Below are 18,304 nucleotides of genomic sequence, written 5' to 3' on the forward strand. Positions count from 1 at the left end.
TCTGGGAAGCCTTCCCTGATCTGACCCACTGCCTGACACGTCTGGGTCAGTTGCTGCCCACACCCCTGGGCCTGCCTGATTTCCCTGGAGTCCCCTGGGTAGGTTTCAACCCCAAGGGAAGAGGCCAGTGTTGGAGGCCAGCAAAGTTGATCCTCATACTCTGACCCCCTGTGCATCCCCAGCCCTTCCCAAGACCTTGGTAAAGTCATGCTGACTTTCCAACCTCATATCTTGAGGGGGTAGAGTCCTTGTCTAGCGCTGAGACTTGGGTTCAAGCCTCAGCTCTGCCACTAATTTGCTGTGTGATCTTGGGCAAGTCCATTGCCCTCTCGGAGCTCCCCTTTTCCTATCTGTGAGTTAGTTGAGCTCCCAGGCCTTAGAGGAGAGGAGGAGAAGGCAGCCCCCACTAGCAGAGGCTCCTGCAGGCAGTGGAGCAAGGGGCCGATCTCCTCCCTGGCAGGAGCAGCCAGGATAGAGTCCATGGGCCTGACCCCGGACTGTCCTCTATCTCTGTAGGGATAAATACCTCGCAGGGCAGCAGGGATGGAGGAGGAAGGTGTGTGGCAGGGTTTGTGCTCCCGCTCACTGTCCACTCTCTCTGTCCTCAGTAGCTCGATACAACCGCACCAGCTACTTCTACCCCACATTCTCAGAGAGCTCGGAGCACAGCCATCTGCTCGTGTCCCCTGTGCTGGTGGCCAGTGCGGTCATAGGTGTGGTCATCATCCTCTCCTGCATCACCATCATAGTGGGCAGCATCCGCAGGGACAGGCAGGCCCGGCTCCAGCGACACCACCACCGTCACCACCGCCGCCACCACCACCACCATCGCCGCCGCCGCCACCGCCATCGAGAGTACGAGCACAGCTACGGTGAGCTGCTGCCCTGGGCCCCAGGACTCCGTCCAACTGGGACTGTCACCCAGGAGGCACAGGGAGGGGGCAGCCTGCCGTGGGTGGAGCAGGGTGGTCAGGGAACGCATCCTGGAGGTCTTGGGTGCTCAGGAAGAGCTCCGAGGTGCTTACCATCCTGTTCTCAGTGGCTTGAGAAGCCCAGTTGTCTGCCAAAGGTAAGGCTTAAGGGCAGAGGGCTCAGCCCCGGCCACTGCTGGTCCAGTTGGTGCCTAGATGAAGGGATGGATAGAGAGAGGGATGAGTGAGTGAGATGGGAGGATAGACTGGTAGGGGAATGAGGAGAAGGATAGGTGGGGGGATTAAATGGGGGGATTGGGTGGGATGAGTGAGTGGATAGATCACTGGATGGATGGAGAGATGGATGAGTGGCTGGGATGAGGGATGGATGGCTAAATGGGTAGATGGAAGGATGGAGAGGTGGAGGAATGGATGGATGGGGGTGGCTAGATATGTGGATTGGATGGGATGTGGGTGAACTGATGGAAAGATGGGTAGATGGGAGGGTAGAGGGTGGATAGGTGGGCGTTGTATGGGATGAGTAGGCATATGGACAAGTGGATGGAACGAGTGATGAGTGAATGAGTCTGTCCCCAAAGAGCCTGCAAAGTGCAAACAGAACTGCTGTGAGCGTTTCCCAGTTACAGGAATCACCCTTACACAGAGCTGGTGGCTATTCTTGGGCTGACCAGTCCCAGAAGTGTCCATCTGGCCGGAACTTCCTACAGAATGCAGCCACCTAACCTCGTCTCATTCTTGACCGGGCCAGTTGTCTAAAAGCAGCAGGCAGGAACTCCACTCCATTCAACTCACAGACTGTTGTCAATGGCAGGAAAAAGCCTGCACTGAGGCCCGGCGGGGCCTCTGCCCAGAGTCAGGGAGAGGAAGGCAGGTCTATGGAGTGGCCTGACCCCGAGGCCACCATTCACAATGCAGAGCGAATGAGATGGAGGCTGCACAGCCAGGCGGGCCTGAGGGTCTTTCCTCCTACAGGACAGGAGGGGCTTGGGAGAAAAAAAGAAAAGAAAAAGTTTAAAACAGGTTAAATTGGGTCTGATCAGCCCAGACCTTGGGAGGCCTCAAATACACAGCCCCCCACACACACCCTGCTCAACTACCAGGTTTGTGGTGTGTCCTCTCCCTTTCCTCACCGAGTTAACTGGTTAAGGAGGGTGCCACCTTTTAGCGATTAAGGGATATCAGAAGCTAGTGACAGAAGCCGTAGCAATTGCCGATGGGTAACTGCACGCCTGGCACTTTTCGTGCATAAAGTCTCATTTAATCCTCACAGTGGTCCTCGAGATGGCTTCCACTACCTTCCCAATTTACAGATCAAGAAATTGAGGCTGGGGTGTGTCTTAGTCCATTCAGGCTGCTATAACAAAAATATGATAAATGGGGTGTCTTGTAAACAAGAGAAATGTATTTCTCAGTTCTGGAGGCTGGGACTCCAAGATCAAGGCACCTGCAGATGCAGTGTCTGGTGAGGGCCCGCTTTCTGGCTCATAGACGAGCTTTCTCACCGTGTCCTCACGTGGGGAAGGGACAAGCTACCTTTGTGGTCCCCCTTTTAATTATAAATTATGTCTCTTTTATAAAGGCACTAATTCCAGTCATGAGGGCTCCACCCTCATGATCGAATCACCTCTCAAAGGCCTCACTTTAATACCGTCACTGTCGGGGTTCAGATTTCAATATATGAATCTGGGGGATACAAACATTCAGGTCATAGCAGGGTGGTTAAGGAACCTGCCTGGGGTCACCTAGCTGGGCAGATCCTGGATTGAGTCCAGGCAGCCCGTCCTGGGTCCCACAGTCTGACCACTGTACAGCACTGCCTCGGAGGGACTTGGCGCTCACACCCTCAGTGCGGTTGAAGGTGTCGGGGAAAGCAGCAGGAGCCACCCGTGGGCTCAGGGCAGTGTCCAGCAGATACACTCAAGGCCTAGGGGCCATCAGACTCAGATGTTGCTCCTCTGGGAAAGCTGCTAGAAGAACTAAAAGAGCAGGAAGCTGGGCCTCTGAACAAGACACAGAGAGAGAGGTCACCACGGCAGGGGGACAAGTGGCCACAAGAGAAGAAAGATGCAGCAAGTTAGTGGTCTGCCCTCACTGCCCAACGACAAAGATTGAAGAGAAAGGTCAGCATTAATAAAACAGATGTTAGAAGCTCAGCCAGCACAGTCCCCTCAGGTCTCCCCAGAAGCCAAGAGCTCCCTAAGAAGACAGACAAGCCAGGAGCACTGCCCAGACCAGGCGTGGCCTGTCCGGGGAACACAAGCTCCTGCCCAGAGCATGCGCACCCCAACAAGGAGCCAGGTACCACCCTCAGGATGGTTCCGGGCAGGCCCAGGATGGCCAGCCTACCCACCTCACATAGCCTGACCCTTTTCCCTCCACTCTTGCTTCTTCCCTAGCACCTCCTTCATGCTTCTTCCCGCCTCTGCACCTTTGCATATGCTCTTCCCTATGCCCAGAATGCCATTCCCCATACTTCCCCAACCAACAGAAGCCTGTTTTCTTTCCAGGCCCAGCTCAGATGCCACCTCCTTTGGGGAGCTTCTCCAGCCCCTTCTCAGCCCTCCCAGACAGGGTTGAATCCCCCCTCTTGGTCTTCCTTGGCATTGTACCCCCACCTCTGTCAGTGCCCCTGTCACGGGATGGCTGTGTTGCAACAGTGAAAGCAGGGCCTGTGTGTAGCTCTCCCACCGCCGGCCCACAGCCCAGGACTTAGCCCAGAGAAGATGCTCCATGGGCGACGGAAGGAACCAGTTCGTTCCATCCTCACAGCAAGAGCCATGTCAGCCCATTTTAAAGACTGGGAAACTGAGGTGACTTGCTGAATGGCCTGTAAGTCCCGAAGTTGGAGCCTGACACTTAGAGCATGGCAGGGGGGCCCACGGGAGTTCCCAAGCTGAGGTCTGGGAGGGTGACCTTGGCCTTGAGGAAAGAGATGGGCCTGGGGGCAGGCCAGTCCCTCCTTAGTCTGTGATGGGGTCACAGGGCCAGTGCCACATGAGCAAGGTCCTGGCCCTGACCTCCGGGGCTGGGTCTGTCCCTGCCAGCATGGCCAGGGGGGGGTCCCACCCATGGTGCAGGGGGCTGTGGCTGTTCAAACCCCGGAAAGCAAGGCTGTTTCCTGGCCAGGGGCGGGTGGCCCTGGTGGGCGGGCCTGAGAGCTGACAGGGCCCAACCACACCGCTGTTCACCTCTCTCCTCGGGTGGACAGCAGGGTGACAGCAGGTCACAGCCAGGCCACGTCTGGGGTCAGGCGTTTGCTACCCCACGCTGACTCGCAGCAGCCCTGCCTCCCTGTTGCCGTGGGGACCCCTCTGTGGGGTTCCCACCTCCCGCGCCACCTCTGTTCTCAGCTCCGACTTTGCCATGTCCCTGGGGTCTCGGTGATGATGGAGGCGCTAGTGCCCCCCACAGCTTCCTCCAGCCTTCGGGAGGGTGCACAGGGGCTGCTAGGAGCCTTGGAAAGATGCCAGGGAAGAGGGAAAATGCACTGTGTGCAGCTGTGGGGAGGACACACAGCGGCAGAGCCCCAGCAAGGAGTGACCTGTCGGCACAGGGTCCTTCTCACGTGACCTTCACACATGACCTTCCCCGGGCTCTCTCCCACTGCTCTGGCTGCTCCTCCTCAGACTTTTTTGTGGATTTGTGTTCTCTGAGGAGAGAAATATCAAGGTCCCTCAGAGCCCAACCCTTGGCCCTGGTCCTCTCTCTGCACCTGCTCCATCTCGTCCACTGCCAGCCTCAGGCCCCACCCATCATCCTGGCCCAGACGTCCCCACATCCCCCCTGAGGTCCCGCAGGCACCCCCGACCCACAGTGCCCAAACGGCCTTCATCTTCTCCTTCTTACTGTGCCACCTCGGGAGAGTTGCTTAACCTCCCTGGATCTCAGGTGAGTCATCTATAAAATGGGTACACAGGGACCCACCCCAAAAAGTTGTGAGGACTCGGTTAGCACAGTATCCGGCTTATGAGTAAGTGCTCAATAGATGTTAACTATTTTCATTATCTCTCCCCCGGGAGAAAATCTGCTCCCCGGGCCACAGGCAACCAAAGTGACTCGATGGTGGCCACTTCCATCCTCTGCTCAGCACCCCTCCGTGGCTCCCTGCTGCCCTCAGCACAAAGTCGGGCCTCCTCTGCCTGCACATAGGGCCCTTCTGCAGTCTGGCTGGAGAGAGGAGCCCCTGCAGTGTTTGAGAATGAGGGAACGAGTGAGTGAAGGAATGAGTGAGTGAAGGAATGAGTGAGTGAAGGAATGAGTGAGTGAAATTCTGCTTCTGTAAGATGGGAAGATCCTGAGCTTTAGGAGACAGATCTGGTCTCGTCTCTTCCACTTGCTGGGGCTTTAGAGCAAGTGACTTGCCTCTCCATTTCTTGTGAGGGTGAAGGGGGTCGTGGGGATGGAGCAGGTGCTCATGGCTGCAGGTTCCTCCTCCCCCTCTCTGGGGCCTGTCAAGGGATGTTAGTCTTGGATTGGGGTTAAATAATGAACCGAGGTGTTTCTTCATTTTGGTAAAGAGGGGATAGGACGATTTCACCCTCCATGAGGTGGAAAGGGGGGCTTCTGGAGTCCTGGACCATTCGGGTCTGTGCTGACGTGGAAATCAGGGAAAGAGACGGCCTGAGAAAGGAATTTGGGGAGTTCACATGGGGGAGGGTGGGGAGTTCTTTCCAGCTGTTGCTCAGGAGCTCTGCCCAGCTGGAGTCTGGGACTGACCTGGGTCATCTCAAGATTGGGGTCTGACCTAGGTGAGCATCTCAGGGCAGCCTCAGTTTCTCTAAGGTGGTCAGCCTCTGAGAGGCCCAAGAGAAGCAGCCCGAGGAGAGAGGTGAACAGCGGTGTGGTCGGGCCCTGTCAGCTCTCAGGCCCGCCCACCAGGGCCACCCGCCCCTGGCCAGGAAACAGCCTTGCTTTCCGGGGTTTGAACAGCCACAGCCCCCTGCACCATGGGTGGGACCCCCCCAGCCATGCTGGCAGGGACAGACCCAGCCCCAAACCCAGCACCCCCGCTCAACTGTGTCCTCACCCTGTCCTTCCCTGCCTTCCTCTTCCCTGAGTCTCTTCCCCAAGTTTGTCCCAAAATTCTCATCCTTCAGCAGGTGCCCTAAAGGGAAACCAATCTTCTTTCAGCTCGCTCCTTTTTACGGCATCTGTTATTGGGGTCCTTTTTTCTAGTAGAAAAGTGATATGTGTTCACTGTGAAAAATCTTTAAAATACAGAAAATATAAAGAAGAAAATAAGAGCCATCATCCAGCCAGAGCCGCTGTTAATGTGTTTGGAATATTTTCTTCTGAGAGCTTTCTCGATGTCCATAGATAACCCTGGGATTATAGCTGCAGATCGTTTTGTATCCAGATTCTTCCACTCACCGTTGTATCAAGAGAGGGGAAAAGATTAGGGGAGTGAAAAGAGCAGTCCTTGGCGTTATTCAGACTGTGCGTGAATTCCAGCCCCACACTTTACCAGGCTTGTGACCCCGAGCCTCAGCGGCTTAGTGTGGAATGGGCATGGCCACAGTGCTGCTGACCTCAAAGAGAGGTCGTGAGCCCCGCCCCTGATGCTGAGCCCCACCCTCTGAGGGGTGGAGCCACCGGGGCCCCGTTGAGGTCGGGGAGACCTCGTGTCTCAGCCATCTTTGCAGCTCCCACTGTCCCCCAGCTGCTTCTAGACCTGTCAGAAACTGGGAGGTGGAGAGCTTACAGGGTGAGGAGCCAGGACATCCGGCTACCCTCTGACCCTACCAATAATTTGCTGTGTGGCCTCTGGCAAGTCACTGAGCCTCTCTGAACCTTAGCTGTAGAATGAGAAGATTGTGCTCTCAACATTGCCTAAGCAGTGTTACTAGGTCTAAGAAAATAAGATCCTGTGGTCAAATGCTGCACAGTCCAATTAAATGTGTTTCTCAGCTGCAGGACTTTTCAGAGCCTTTGTTTTGCTAATATGTGGTGAAAAAAAAAAAAAAGAAAGGAAGGCAGGAGGAAGAGAATGCAGTATGTGGAGTGACCAGAATTCATCACAGAAGCCCCTTTCCTCCCTGGAATACCTACAGGCAATAGTGTGTGGTTGGGGGCAGGGAGTAGGGTGGCCTGACCCCAGAGACCTCTGCAGCCCTCATTCCCTGACACTCTCCTCCCCATTTCTCATGCCCCATCCCTCCTGCACAGCTCAAAGCTTCCCATTCACACCACACTCTTCTTTCTCATCTCCCTCCTTGGCTCAAGCTGTTCTGTTCCCTTTGCCCCACCTGCCCCTCTGCCCCTGGCTAATTCCTAGAGAAGACTCAGCTCTGAGAGCCCCTCCTCCAAGAAGTCCTCCAGGTTGGATCAGGCCCATCTCTGTTCCCACAGCCCTAGTACTACCTTTGTCAAAGCTCGTGACACACTGCTACACACTGCTCATTACTAGGCTGTCCCCAGGACAGGATGCCCACCATCCTGGGAGCCCCAACAGGGCAGGGCCAGCTCTGCTTGTGTGACCCCATGCCCAGTACAGTGCTAACTCTCACATTCTGGGGCTGTCGCTGAGGGGATGAAGGCAGCTGTGCTTGGTGTGGGGCGGGATGGTGAGTTGGAGAGAAGAGTCTCGGTGGCCTCAGGTAGACCTGAGCGGATCTTCCCTGGCGCCAGCTGGAGGCCCAGGCTGAGTGTGTGTTCCCTGCAGTGTCTGACGGGCACATCTACAGCCGCTCGAGCCGCAGGATGCACTACGCCTGCAGCCCGGCCGAGGACTGGCCCCCACCCTTGGACGTCAGCTCTGATGGGGACGTGGATGCCACTGTGCTCCGAGAGCTGTACCCAGATTCTCCACCGGGGTAAGGAGGCCACGTAGGGGAGGAGGGCATGAGAGGCGGGGTTCTGGGCACGAATCCTTATGCCCCCTGCGAATCAGCAACACCTCCAGCAAATGGTGTCAGGCAGAAAACATCTGCTCAGTGGGCGTGGCCGTCTCCTCACCCTCCTGACCAGGCAGGTCCCCGTGAGACAGGGTATGACTCAGCAGATGTCACCATGAGACACAGAAAGGAAGAGGTAAGCTCAGCTCCTTCAGGCTTGGGTGAAATGATGGGGTGGAGGGTCCAGGCCCCAGCTCCTTACCATGTGCTCCCAAAGCCCAAATCACATCCACTGGGACAGGGGTCATTGTGTCCAAACTGCCCTCACGACCCCCAGGCGGTCCTGTCCCATTGGGGAATTCTCCTCTGAGGGGCCTTTGAGTCCTCTCCTGACAGCCACCTCAGGTAGATCCCCCACCAGTTAGTACTCAAAACAAGAAGAGGGGTCAGGGCCTCCATCACTTCCCTCCCTGGAGACCCCTCCAACCCCACAAACGGCCACACCCTCCCCATCTCCCTTTTCCCATTACCCCCACTCCCAGGGGCACTGGCAGGGGCCATGCAGTCCGCCCTCTCCTGGGCCGGTGGATGCTTTTTTGTCCTGCAGCTGTGGGTTCAGAAGGGCCCCAGGGATTCCCTCCCACACCTGGAAGGGCCGCTTCAAGGTGACTTGAGACCAAGGGGTGTCTGGCAGCCTGAGGTTGCTCTCACCTGCATACACAGCCTCGGTGCCCAGCCTGGGAGATGCTCCTTCAGCAGTGGCTGCTGTTGTGCTAAGCAATCTGGGACCCGCCATTCAGTGACTTACTCACTCAAGTTCACATGGAACGTTGGGGCTGAGTCAGGACCAGAATCCAGGTCTCAGTGGTTCGGGGGTGCCGCTCCCTGGGGAGGAGGGGGGTTTCATGGAGCCAGCATGACAAAGGCCTGGCCTGGTCCACTACAGGGCAGCTTGTCACTGCGGAGAGGCCCTGGCCCTGGGGTAGAGACCCCACACCTGCCCCTGAGGCGAGGTTCCACAGAGCCCTGAGGGAGCCTCTTCTCTTCTAGGTACGAGGAGTGTGTGGGGCCAGGGGCCACCCAGCTCTACATCCCCACGGATTCACCGCCGCCCTACTCGCTGACCGACTCCTGCCCTGCGCTGGACAGCGCCCTCGACGAAGGCAGCGGCCACAGCTCTGGCCGACACCAGCAGGCGCAAAGGGCCCGGGGTCAGAGTGGCCTCCGCACCATCTCCATGGACACCCTGCCCCCTTATGAGGCAGTGTGTGGTACCAGCCCCCCATCGGGCCTGCTGCCGTTGCCGGGACCAGAACCAGGGCCAAGGAGCCCCCAGGGGTCACTTGCCCCAACTCGGTCCCTGGCCTCGGGCCCAGAGAGGGTTATGTGAGTGTCCCAAGCGGCCAGGTCCTGCCAGCCCCTAGGGGCTGAATCACATTCTTCAGGCACACAGGGGCACACACGACATGTGCACACACAGCACTCCCACACGCACACATATATACACAACTGGTACACACACAGACATATACACTGGCATACCCATGTGCACACACACACACCCAGACATGCCCCACACATGTGCAGCACACACACAGCCCCATACACCCACACAAACCCATCTGTGAAGGTTTCATTAAAAATGAAGCTCTCCCGACCTCCCGTCTCCTCCCCAGCCTGTCAGTTCTGCCTCTGCAGACAACACTGGGAGAAGAGAGGTGGAGAAGGGACCGGGGCTCGCTTTTCCCTCTCCCCGGGCCTGTTTGCCCCTGCCCTCACCTGGCAGGCTGTGCCCAAACTCTGATTCTGCCTCCAGAAACTGCTCGACCATCCCAGGTCAGCTGCCTGCCCCAACCCCTCCCCAGGACCAGCTTGTCCTCCTGCTTTTGGGACAGGGCTCAGTGAGGTTCAGCTGTGCGCTGCACCTATCTCTCAATTCCAGGGCAGACGAGCCACAACATCACCACCCTGCCACTTATGGGGTGAGGGACACGGGTCTGGGGGCTCAGGCATGACCTGGAGGCCCTCGCAGCCTACCTTGCCCCTTCCCCCCAACCCAGTGCCCTCAGTCTGGTGGTGCTAGTGGAGTTATCTCAGAAGCCCCCACCCCAAGCCACAGGTGATGAACAGGGCTCTTGGTGGGTATTTGGAGTGGGGGTGGCGGGTTATAGCTTTCCCCATGTCACTGCAACCACTGCCCAGGACTGAGGGTCTTCAAAGATGAGAGCTGTCTGGACACGCTCTGAGGGAGACAAGCGGCCCCTTGCTAAGTATGTGCCCAGCTGACCATTAAGGCCTGAGCGTGAATGGGCTGGAGCCAGACCCCAGAAGCCAGTGTGTCCTCCAGGTGGTGGCTCATAGTTTGGAATTGTGAGCCAGTGTGTTGTGGCCCTGCCTTCCTGGGTGTCTGTAGAGACAAAAGAAAGGGGATGTGAGTCCCATTATAGCACCCTGCCACCAGGAGAGGACCAGTGGTTATATCTGGGCTTCACTGCCAGGGGCACTACAGAAGGGGATGGGTGGGGTTGCCTGGTTGTAGAGAGGCTGAGATCCTGTCCTGGCCCAGGAATCCCAGCAGTTTCCGTCAGAGGCCATGCAGGTAACAGAGCTGATTCCTGAAGACCCAGCCTGCCGGAGGGTGGCGGCGAAGCATCTTTGAGGAATTTCCCCGCCAGCATCTCCAGCAGCAGAGAGCGGAGTCCTCAAGGCCAACTTGCCTCTTTCCCTGGCCCCTCCTTAAAGGACAGCACCACCATCCATCCTCTCCTCCACATTTCAATTCCTCCAGTGAAGGGCTAAGACAATTCAGTAATTCCTTTCCTAAGAAGAGGGGTGGCAAGGATGGCAATTGTGAATTTTATTTTCTGTAGAAATAGAATTTCTTCTGGTGCAGAACTGAAAGGAATCCACCCAGAGGTTCTGTAGTATCCTGGAGCCCCTGACTCTACCCAGGGGAGAGACCTTGTTTACAAGCAGTTCTGTCCACCTTTGTGGTGTACTGTTTTCTAGGCAAAAAATTATCTGTCTGTTGTACTGTATAGCCTTTAAAATGCACTCCAGGGATGAGAGTCTTTTAAGAAACGCATCCTGCTTCTGCAACCCTAGTGAGTGCTGGGAAAAAAGATAAAAATCCCTACCTGCTCATCAGTGTTTGAGGGATGGAGCTGAACAGCTTTTCTTGTTCCTAGATTAAGCGCTAAATAAGCAACTATGTATCTTTTCTGTGTTCAAAATAAATATATCAATAAAAAATGTTGCAAGAAGTAAGTTATCAAGGAGTGTGCTGGGGGGGGGCAGGCGGGGCCCCTGCCATAACAGTAAATAGCAAACTGAAAAGATGTTGCTTCTCTCAGAATGAGCAGCCATTGGCACCTCCTCGTGTTCCTGTTGACTGGCTATTTGAGTAGTCAGTGATTTACCGAATTACTTTCTTTTCAGCCTCGCTGAAACATGGCATCATTTCTCTTAGACCTGGCCAGTGTCAATGTCGCCATAAACAAGACTTGACTCCAGGAGCAGCGGGGTCTGCACGTGTTACTTTGACAGCAGCTGGCTTTCAGCATCCTGAAGGCTTTGACTACCGGGAAAGAGGGAAATTTGTAAATTAGACTGAAATGAGTTGTTTTCTCCCCCTCTGCAGAAATTCTCCTCTTCCTTTCTCTGCTTTCCATAAGACCTTGGCTTTCGTTGTTGATCTCTTGGCTGACAGAGGCTGGTTCCCTTCCTTTGTCACTCTGTCTCCCACTAGAACTCAAGTGGGGTCCGCTAGCATAGTCCTAGGCCCCAGGTGCCCTGAAAGTGGGGTGCGATCCTGAAGGAAGGTGCCACCCCAGTCTCAGGTCCCAACGGTTCTGCGCCCACCAGCCCCACTCCAAGCCCACACTGCCACCTGCTGGCTGCCTGCTGCCACTGTTCAAAGCAAACAAGCTGGCCCCTGAAGCATGAGCAGATTCCCTTCTCGCACTTTCAAACCATCTGCCCACGGACACTCATATTTGTAAACAGAACTTGTTTGGGTCCTGAGTTTGTCTTCCATCCTTGGCATGTCCCATGAAGTTTAACCCATTCAAGCATCCTGCTTTCAGGAATTGCTCCTGCCCCCAGCATCTCTCTCTGGGCACAGCCTAATACCTAAGCCCCCCCCTCTATATGCAAAGTAATCACTCCTCTGTCCTTCTAAGCACCACTGTGCATGGCTCAGGTGCCACCTCCGTGCTGTGGGGCCCCACCAACTGGAAACGAATGTAGCAGCCTTCATGGTGATGGTGTCCAGCCACATGCTCACCCCAACCTGAACCACCCCACGCCAACACTCGATTCCAACAACAAACAGGCTCAACATCCCTCTGGCCCAGGGGACTGTCGGGCTGGGCGTTTCCTGCCTCCTCCATCCACAACACACCCTGTGTCCACTGTGACATGCTGTGGCGTATGCATATATGGTGCCACATTCAAGGTCCTTCTGCACACTCCTACAAGGAGACTGGCCTCTCTCTGCCAGGGGCCTGAGGGGTGGGGCTCAGCCCAGGGCTCATCAGGGCCCCAAGGAAATGGGAGGTGAAGCTGAATTCCCAGGATGGAGAACAGGAGCGGGGCAGGACCAGACCCTGGGACAGGATGGAGGCGCAGGGGGTTGATGGAGTGACCCCAGGAGCACCACTAGGGAGTGGGCAGTGAAACGAGGAAGGGAAGGAAGGCCATGCAGGGTACCGGCAAGCCGGTCGCCACCATGGGCAGCTGAGCTCTGTCCCCCTGGCAACTCCAAGAGACACTGTGGAGCACACCTTAAAGTTAGCTACCTGACGGGGAGGGAGATGGATTACTCGAACTCAGTGACTCTCAAGGGTCATTGTTTGAGGTGCTCTTTGGGGAATGTTAATCCCTGCCCCTTGTGCAGCCAAGCGGGCGCCTCTGGCCAGAGAAAGTCTTTAGACAAGGGAGTTGCAGCTTCCGGCAGTTGAGACCATCATGTAGGTCAGCATGATAAGCCACTGGGCCACTATGCCTGGGCACAGCACGTTCCAAGGTCTCTGGACAGGGCACTGACAGCATCTGCCAGACATGAGCCTCAGGAATCACCCAAGAGAGGGAGGAAGGAGGGTTGATACAAAGTATGGCCATCCACAGCCGCCCCTTGGGACATCCACCAGCTCACGCTGGCCAAGCCCACTCACACACACAGGGATCTTTCACACCCAGTTCCCAGAGACACCCTCAGACAGCTTCGGTGCACACACGCTAGTACTCCTCACAGAGCTCACACACTCAGGGGTCCCACATGCACACTCCAAGGCCACCCATTCTCCCACTCAGGTGTCACTATCAGTGTCTACCTGATGGCTGACCAGGTTGTGGGTGTGAGCGGTGGAAGAACAGGCAGCTCCATCGTCTGAGAGGGTGAATCTTCCATCCTGGGCTCTGCACTGTTTGACCTCACATTGACCTTCCCCAAGCCCAGGTGAACTCTGTCAGTCTGGACCAATTACCTGAGTCAGGTGAGTATTTCTGGGCCAGGAGGTTGGGCGCGACTTTGCCCCCGGGGTTGCAGCCCATCTGTGCCTGTTTGGCATCTTTCCAAGGAATCCCAGGCCTGCAGGCCTCAGGCCCTATTGTCACAGCCTCAGCCAATCATAACTACCCATCCTCACCAGCCTGACTCCTGGGGCTGCCCATCCTTCTGCCCCACAGCTGGGGGCTGCCTGGCCCATGACCCACCACAAAGCTGGCAGGTGGAAAGGAGACAGCTCTTGAAAGGGGGACCTTCCACCCCCTGACAGGCTTTGAGTCCCATTGCCCACCCCCATTACTTGATTGCAAGAGACAGAAGCCCAACTTGAACCTTCTTAAGCAAGAAAGGATACTCATTGGTTCATGTAACTAAATTGTCCAAGTGATAATTCTAACTTCAGGCTTGGCTGGATCCAGGGAGTCTGAGAATGTGGGCAGGTGTGTTGCCTCTCTTGGCTCTGTAGCCCACCATGTTGCCTTTGTTCTCCCACAGGAGCAATGGCTGTGGATGCCCCAAGTCTGTGTTGGCTGGGTCATGATCCAAAACAAAGAGACACCCTCTCTCTCCCAGAAAGAAAATATCAAATCTCAGGGAAAATTGATCGGTCCAGACATGTACTTATGCCTGACTCTCTGTGAATGGCTGTGGCTGGGGAGCAGAGTCTCTGATTAGCTGGACCTGGGTCATGTGCCCACTCCCACAGGGAAGGAGGAGCCAAATCAGCCTTTCCTGGAATGGGTTTTCCAAAGCAAAGAAGGAAGCGGGTGTGATGGACAGGGCGCACCCAAAAAAGCCGACTCTGCCCTGTTTGCTTGACAGTGCCAGGCCCCACCCGCCAGCTCTCAGTCTGAGCGATGACACCACACCAGGGTTAGACAGCGACCACACAGTAAGCGAGGGCAGGTGCGGGGCCAGGCAAGGCAGGGGCTGGTTGCTGACCAGGGTGCGGAGCAGAGGAAGGAGGAGTCAGAACCAGCCTCCTGCAGAGACTGAGGACGCAAGACTCATGGGGCACCATCTTGAATCCGTCCCGGCTCTTTCCCACGGTTGCCCTGTCAGGGCGGGGCTGGGGTCAGAGAGGCCCAGCTCTGGTGCCCACTGGGAGGGGCCTCTGGTCAGCTGCAGGGAGCTGGCCCAATTCCACGCTGAGGGCACTCTAGGGCTTGGGGCCGTATGAGACCCTCATAAGGAATACACCCATCCACAGTTTGGTTGTTACATAGTTTTATTCCCCAAATGGAACATAAATTTGGGCAAAAGGCCAAGGAATGGATCTGTGACATCAAGCCTGGGGTTCAAGGCCAGCACTGACTCCTCCCCCAGGGCCGTCTCGCTGCTGGCCTCCTGCATCCCCTCCTCCTCCCAGCCCTTCCCTTCCTGGACTGACCCTGTGTGTCTGAGCCATCCCTGCTGGACTAGGGGCCCAGGGTCAGGGCCCAAGCTGGTTCCTCTCCAGGTGGTGGGCCCAGAGGTGTTATGGAGTGACTAACTGGCAAGAACATTCACATTCAGTTCAACTCTGAGGGATGCAGTTTCCTCCCTGTGTGTCACAGCCTTGAGGACACTAAGCCCTGAGTTCCCGACCTGGGAGCCCCTGCCCAGGCAGCACCCCCACCCCTGCCCTCCTGTGGCCTCTGAGTTCCTGGGCTCAGCAGGGAACCTGGGGGTCTTTGAACAGCAGGGACCGCTGTGCACAGGGGCTTGTGCTAGGACCCAGATGCCTGGCTGTCCCTGCTCTGTCACCAGCTCACCATGTGACCTTGAGCCAGACCCCTTCCCTCCCTGGCCCTCAGGACCACTCCCCCGAGTAGATCTCCAGTGCCCCTTCTCCTCCCCCTGCCCCCTGCATTGTCCCCAAAGCTAGTCACCCTGGCAGGCAGAGAAAGCAGGTTCTCACTGAGCCAGTCATGCCCCTGAGGGCCCAGAAAGCATGAATAATGTGGTAACACCAAATGGGACAGTTCAAGAAGCTGCAGCGGTCCAAGGGGAGGAAGCTGGCCCTGGAGAAGCAGGGCTGACCCTGCAAGAGAGGGCAGGGAGGAGAGTGGTTCCAGGCACCATGCCCAGCATCTTCCCCTCAGGACCTTGGGCCTCCCTGCAAAGACAGGGGCAAAGGGCAGCACACAGTCACCACCAACCAGATCTCCCCAGGCTGAGGACCAAGGTGTCCCGAATGAGCGAGTGGTGAAATCAGTAAGTAACTAGACAAGCGAAGAATCACACAAGCGGGAGAAGACTGAACTGTGTGCCAATTTGTGAAACTTTGGTTATTAATAGCAAAAAAGACAAAGGCCCCACCAGACCTCTCCTCAGGGAGCAATTCTGCCTGGGGCCAAGGAGAGAGGCGAGACAAAGACAGACAGAATTAAGACTGTTTTGTTTTAGATGATCCCCTTCCTTGGCCTGTGACCCCTTCGAGACAAATCAATGACCTGGAACCCTGTCTATCCACTCCCATTCGGGGCTCTTACAATCTTTGGTATTTTGGAAAAAGCACGGCCTTGGGTATCAGACTTAGTGTAGTAAGCTGCATAATGCCCCCACCCCCACCCCAAAGATGTCCAGGTCCTCATCTCCAGACCTTGTGAATATGTCACCTTCCATGGCAAAGGGACTTTGCAGCTGTCGTTAAGTTAAGGACCTTGAGATGAGGCCATGATCCTGGATTCTCCAGGTGGGCCCAACGTAATCACAAGGGTCCTCATGAGAGGGAGGCCACAGGGTCAAAGCAAGAGAAGATGTGACAAACAGAAGCACAATGAAGAGAGAAATGAGGGATCTAAAGATGTGTTACTGCTGGCTTTGAAGATGGAGGAAGGGGCCATAAGCCAAGGAATGCAGGTGGCCTCCAGATACCGGAAAAAACAAGAAAATAGATTGTCTCCTGGAACTTCCAAAAGGAACCAGCCCAGTGAGACTGATTTTGGACTTCTGACCTCCAGAATTATAAGATAATAAATTTTTGTTGCTTTAAGCCACTAAATTTGTGGCAATTTGTGACAGCACAATAAAAAACTAACATACTTGGGTTCCAGTGCCAGCTCTTGCCCTCTCTTCCCCAGTCTTCTCATTCATAAAATGGGAAGAAGGGGGATTTGGCTGCTTAATGGAGAAGGGTGGCCTCTGCAGCTCTCTTTGGCCCCAGGCTGTGACAACACCAAACGTCTACCAGCACTGTGCCACATTTGCCAAGCCTGGCCCTGGCCTCTGTCTCCAACCCAGAAGGAGGCCAAGGGGGAGACCACAGAGTGGCCAGATGTGACCCTGGACTAGTTACCTAGCCTTTCTGAGGTTCAGGGTCAGAAGAGCTAATGTGTCTGAAAGGGTAGCATCCCCAATATTAGACCTAAAAGGATTAATCCAGAATGGCCTGTGGAGGGAGAGTTGCTAGTCACCCAGGGATCCATTTTCAAGTAGGATTCCAATTGGGAAGTAACTTCCCAACCAGAGGAACAGGAACCGCGCTGACCATGGAGCTCAGAAAATGTTGCAGGCGGTGGGGGACCTGGGGGCAGGGAGCAAAGAGACCCAGATGTGGTGAGCCCAGGGCTGAGGCAGCTCCAAGGCCAGGCGCCAGGCAGAGGCCCTTCTCCCGACTGGAGGGGCAAGAGGCCAGCAGAGTCACATAGAAAGCAAATGATGATCAAGAGCCAGGTCTTCCTGGACAATGTTACTACTAGGTCATAGCCAGCCCTGCACCACCACCACCCCCTCAGCTGGGCTCCCCAGGCTGTGAGGCACCCCAGGGCAGGGACTTTCCCTCATTTGCCTCTGAAGCCCCCGGGCTGGCAGGGAGAGACACAGCTGGCTGCTCAAAGACAGCACTTCCCCCCAAATACCAGACGAGGTCATTGAAAGGGACTCAGGGTCCAAGAAATTGGAAAATACTGCCCATGGCACCCCTCCCAGAAATTCACACCCCCAATTAGCCTGCTTCATGAGAAGTCCTACAGCAGCCAAGAAGCCAAGGGACCGCACTTGACCCAGAAGTTCCCAAATTTATTTGGCCGCAGGAAATTTTGACTCACGTAAGACTGATTAAGAACCCCAACAAGTGTGCCTCCATGGAGCGCATTAAGAAATTCTGACCCACATGGTAGGAGTGAGTCACGGAGTGGCTGAATGAATGAGCGAATCATCACTTAATTAAGTACTAGGTGAATGAATGGAAGGAAAGAAGGAAGGAGGGAAGGAAGGAAGGAGGGGAGGAAGGAAGGAAGAAGGGAAGGAAGGAGGGGAGGTAGATGGGAGAGTGCAAAGGTGATTGTTGCCATCTCAGTTTCCCCAAAAGCCGTCCCTGCCCAAGGATTTGGGTATAAATCGTTTATTTAGGAGGCAAGCCCAGGAAACACAGTGAAGGAGTCAGGAATTAAGACAAGGGAGGGAGAAGAGGCAATGAAGGGTGCATTAATGAGCAGGTTACTGCTGCGGGCAACAGGGGCGATCCCCCCCGGGACCCTCCGAAAGATGGTATACAACACACCTCTGACCATCCCACCAAGGGCAGGCAGCTGGGGTTGCTATCCACTGACACTCCTTGTTGGTTGAGGGCGTTAACTCCCTGGCACTCGCAGCCTGCCCCGCCCACCAGCAGAGCAGCTCCTACAGCCAGAGAAGACTCTCAGGAGGAGGCGTAGGGAGCCTCAGAGGGTGATATCAGGAGTGGGCTGAGGGTCATGGGCGGCACCGGCAACATCTGCTGCAGAGGTGGGTTGAAAGGATGCAGCACCGAAACGCCCGGCTTTCCCTTCTGTTCTTGGGACAAGGTGAGGACCCAGCCTGACTTCAGCTCTGTTCCCCTGGGAAGAGATGGGACAGGGAGCTGAGCACAGCCCAGCCACCCTGAGATTTCAGCTCCCCCAGAGTGACAAGCAGTGGAGGCCACACTGAGCATAGCTTTCTCTTTTGCCAGCACAACTTCCTCCTCAGCTTCCTGACTGAGCGCTGGGGCGGGACAGAGGCAGGACAGCCTGGCCTGGCCTGGGGAGGACCACAGGACTCTCTTCCGCATCCAGTCCCTCGGAGCCACC

At 55.9% G+C, this 18,304-nt stretch overlaps 1 protein-coding gene across 1 annotated transcript; it reads left to right on the top strand.

Annotated features, from left to right (window-relative positions):
- Positions 1–543: 543 nt before the first annotated feature.
- On the top strand, positions 544–9,391 carry BEAN1 (brain expressed associated with NEDD4 1). The gene is made up of 4 exons (XM_046682041.1): positions 544–556; positions 612–872; positions 7,594–7,744; positions 8,816–9,391. Exons 1-4 carry the CDS (start codon positions 544–546, stop codon positions 9,153–9,155), a joined length of 765 nt encoding a protein of 254 aa, XP_046537997.1. The 3' UTR covers positions 9,156–9,391.
- Positions 9,392–18,304: the final 8,913 nt, after the last annotated feature.

Source organism: Equus quagga, chromosome 13, assembly GCF_021613505.1.
Source record: "Equus quagga isolate Etosha38 chromosome 13, UCLA_HA_Equagga_1.0, whole genome shotgun sequence".
Lineage (NCBI taxonomy): Eukaryota > Metazoa > Chordata > Mammalia > Perissodactyla > Equidae > Equus > Equus quagga.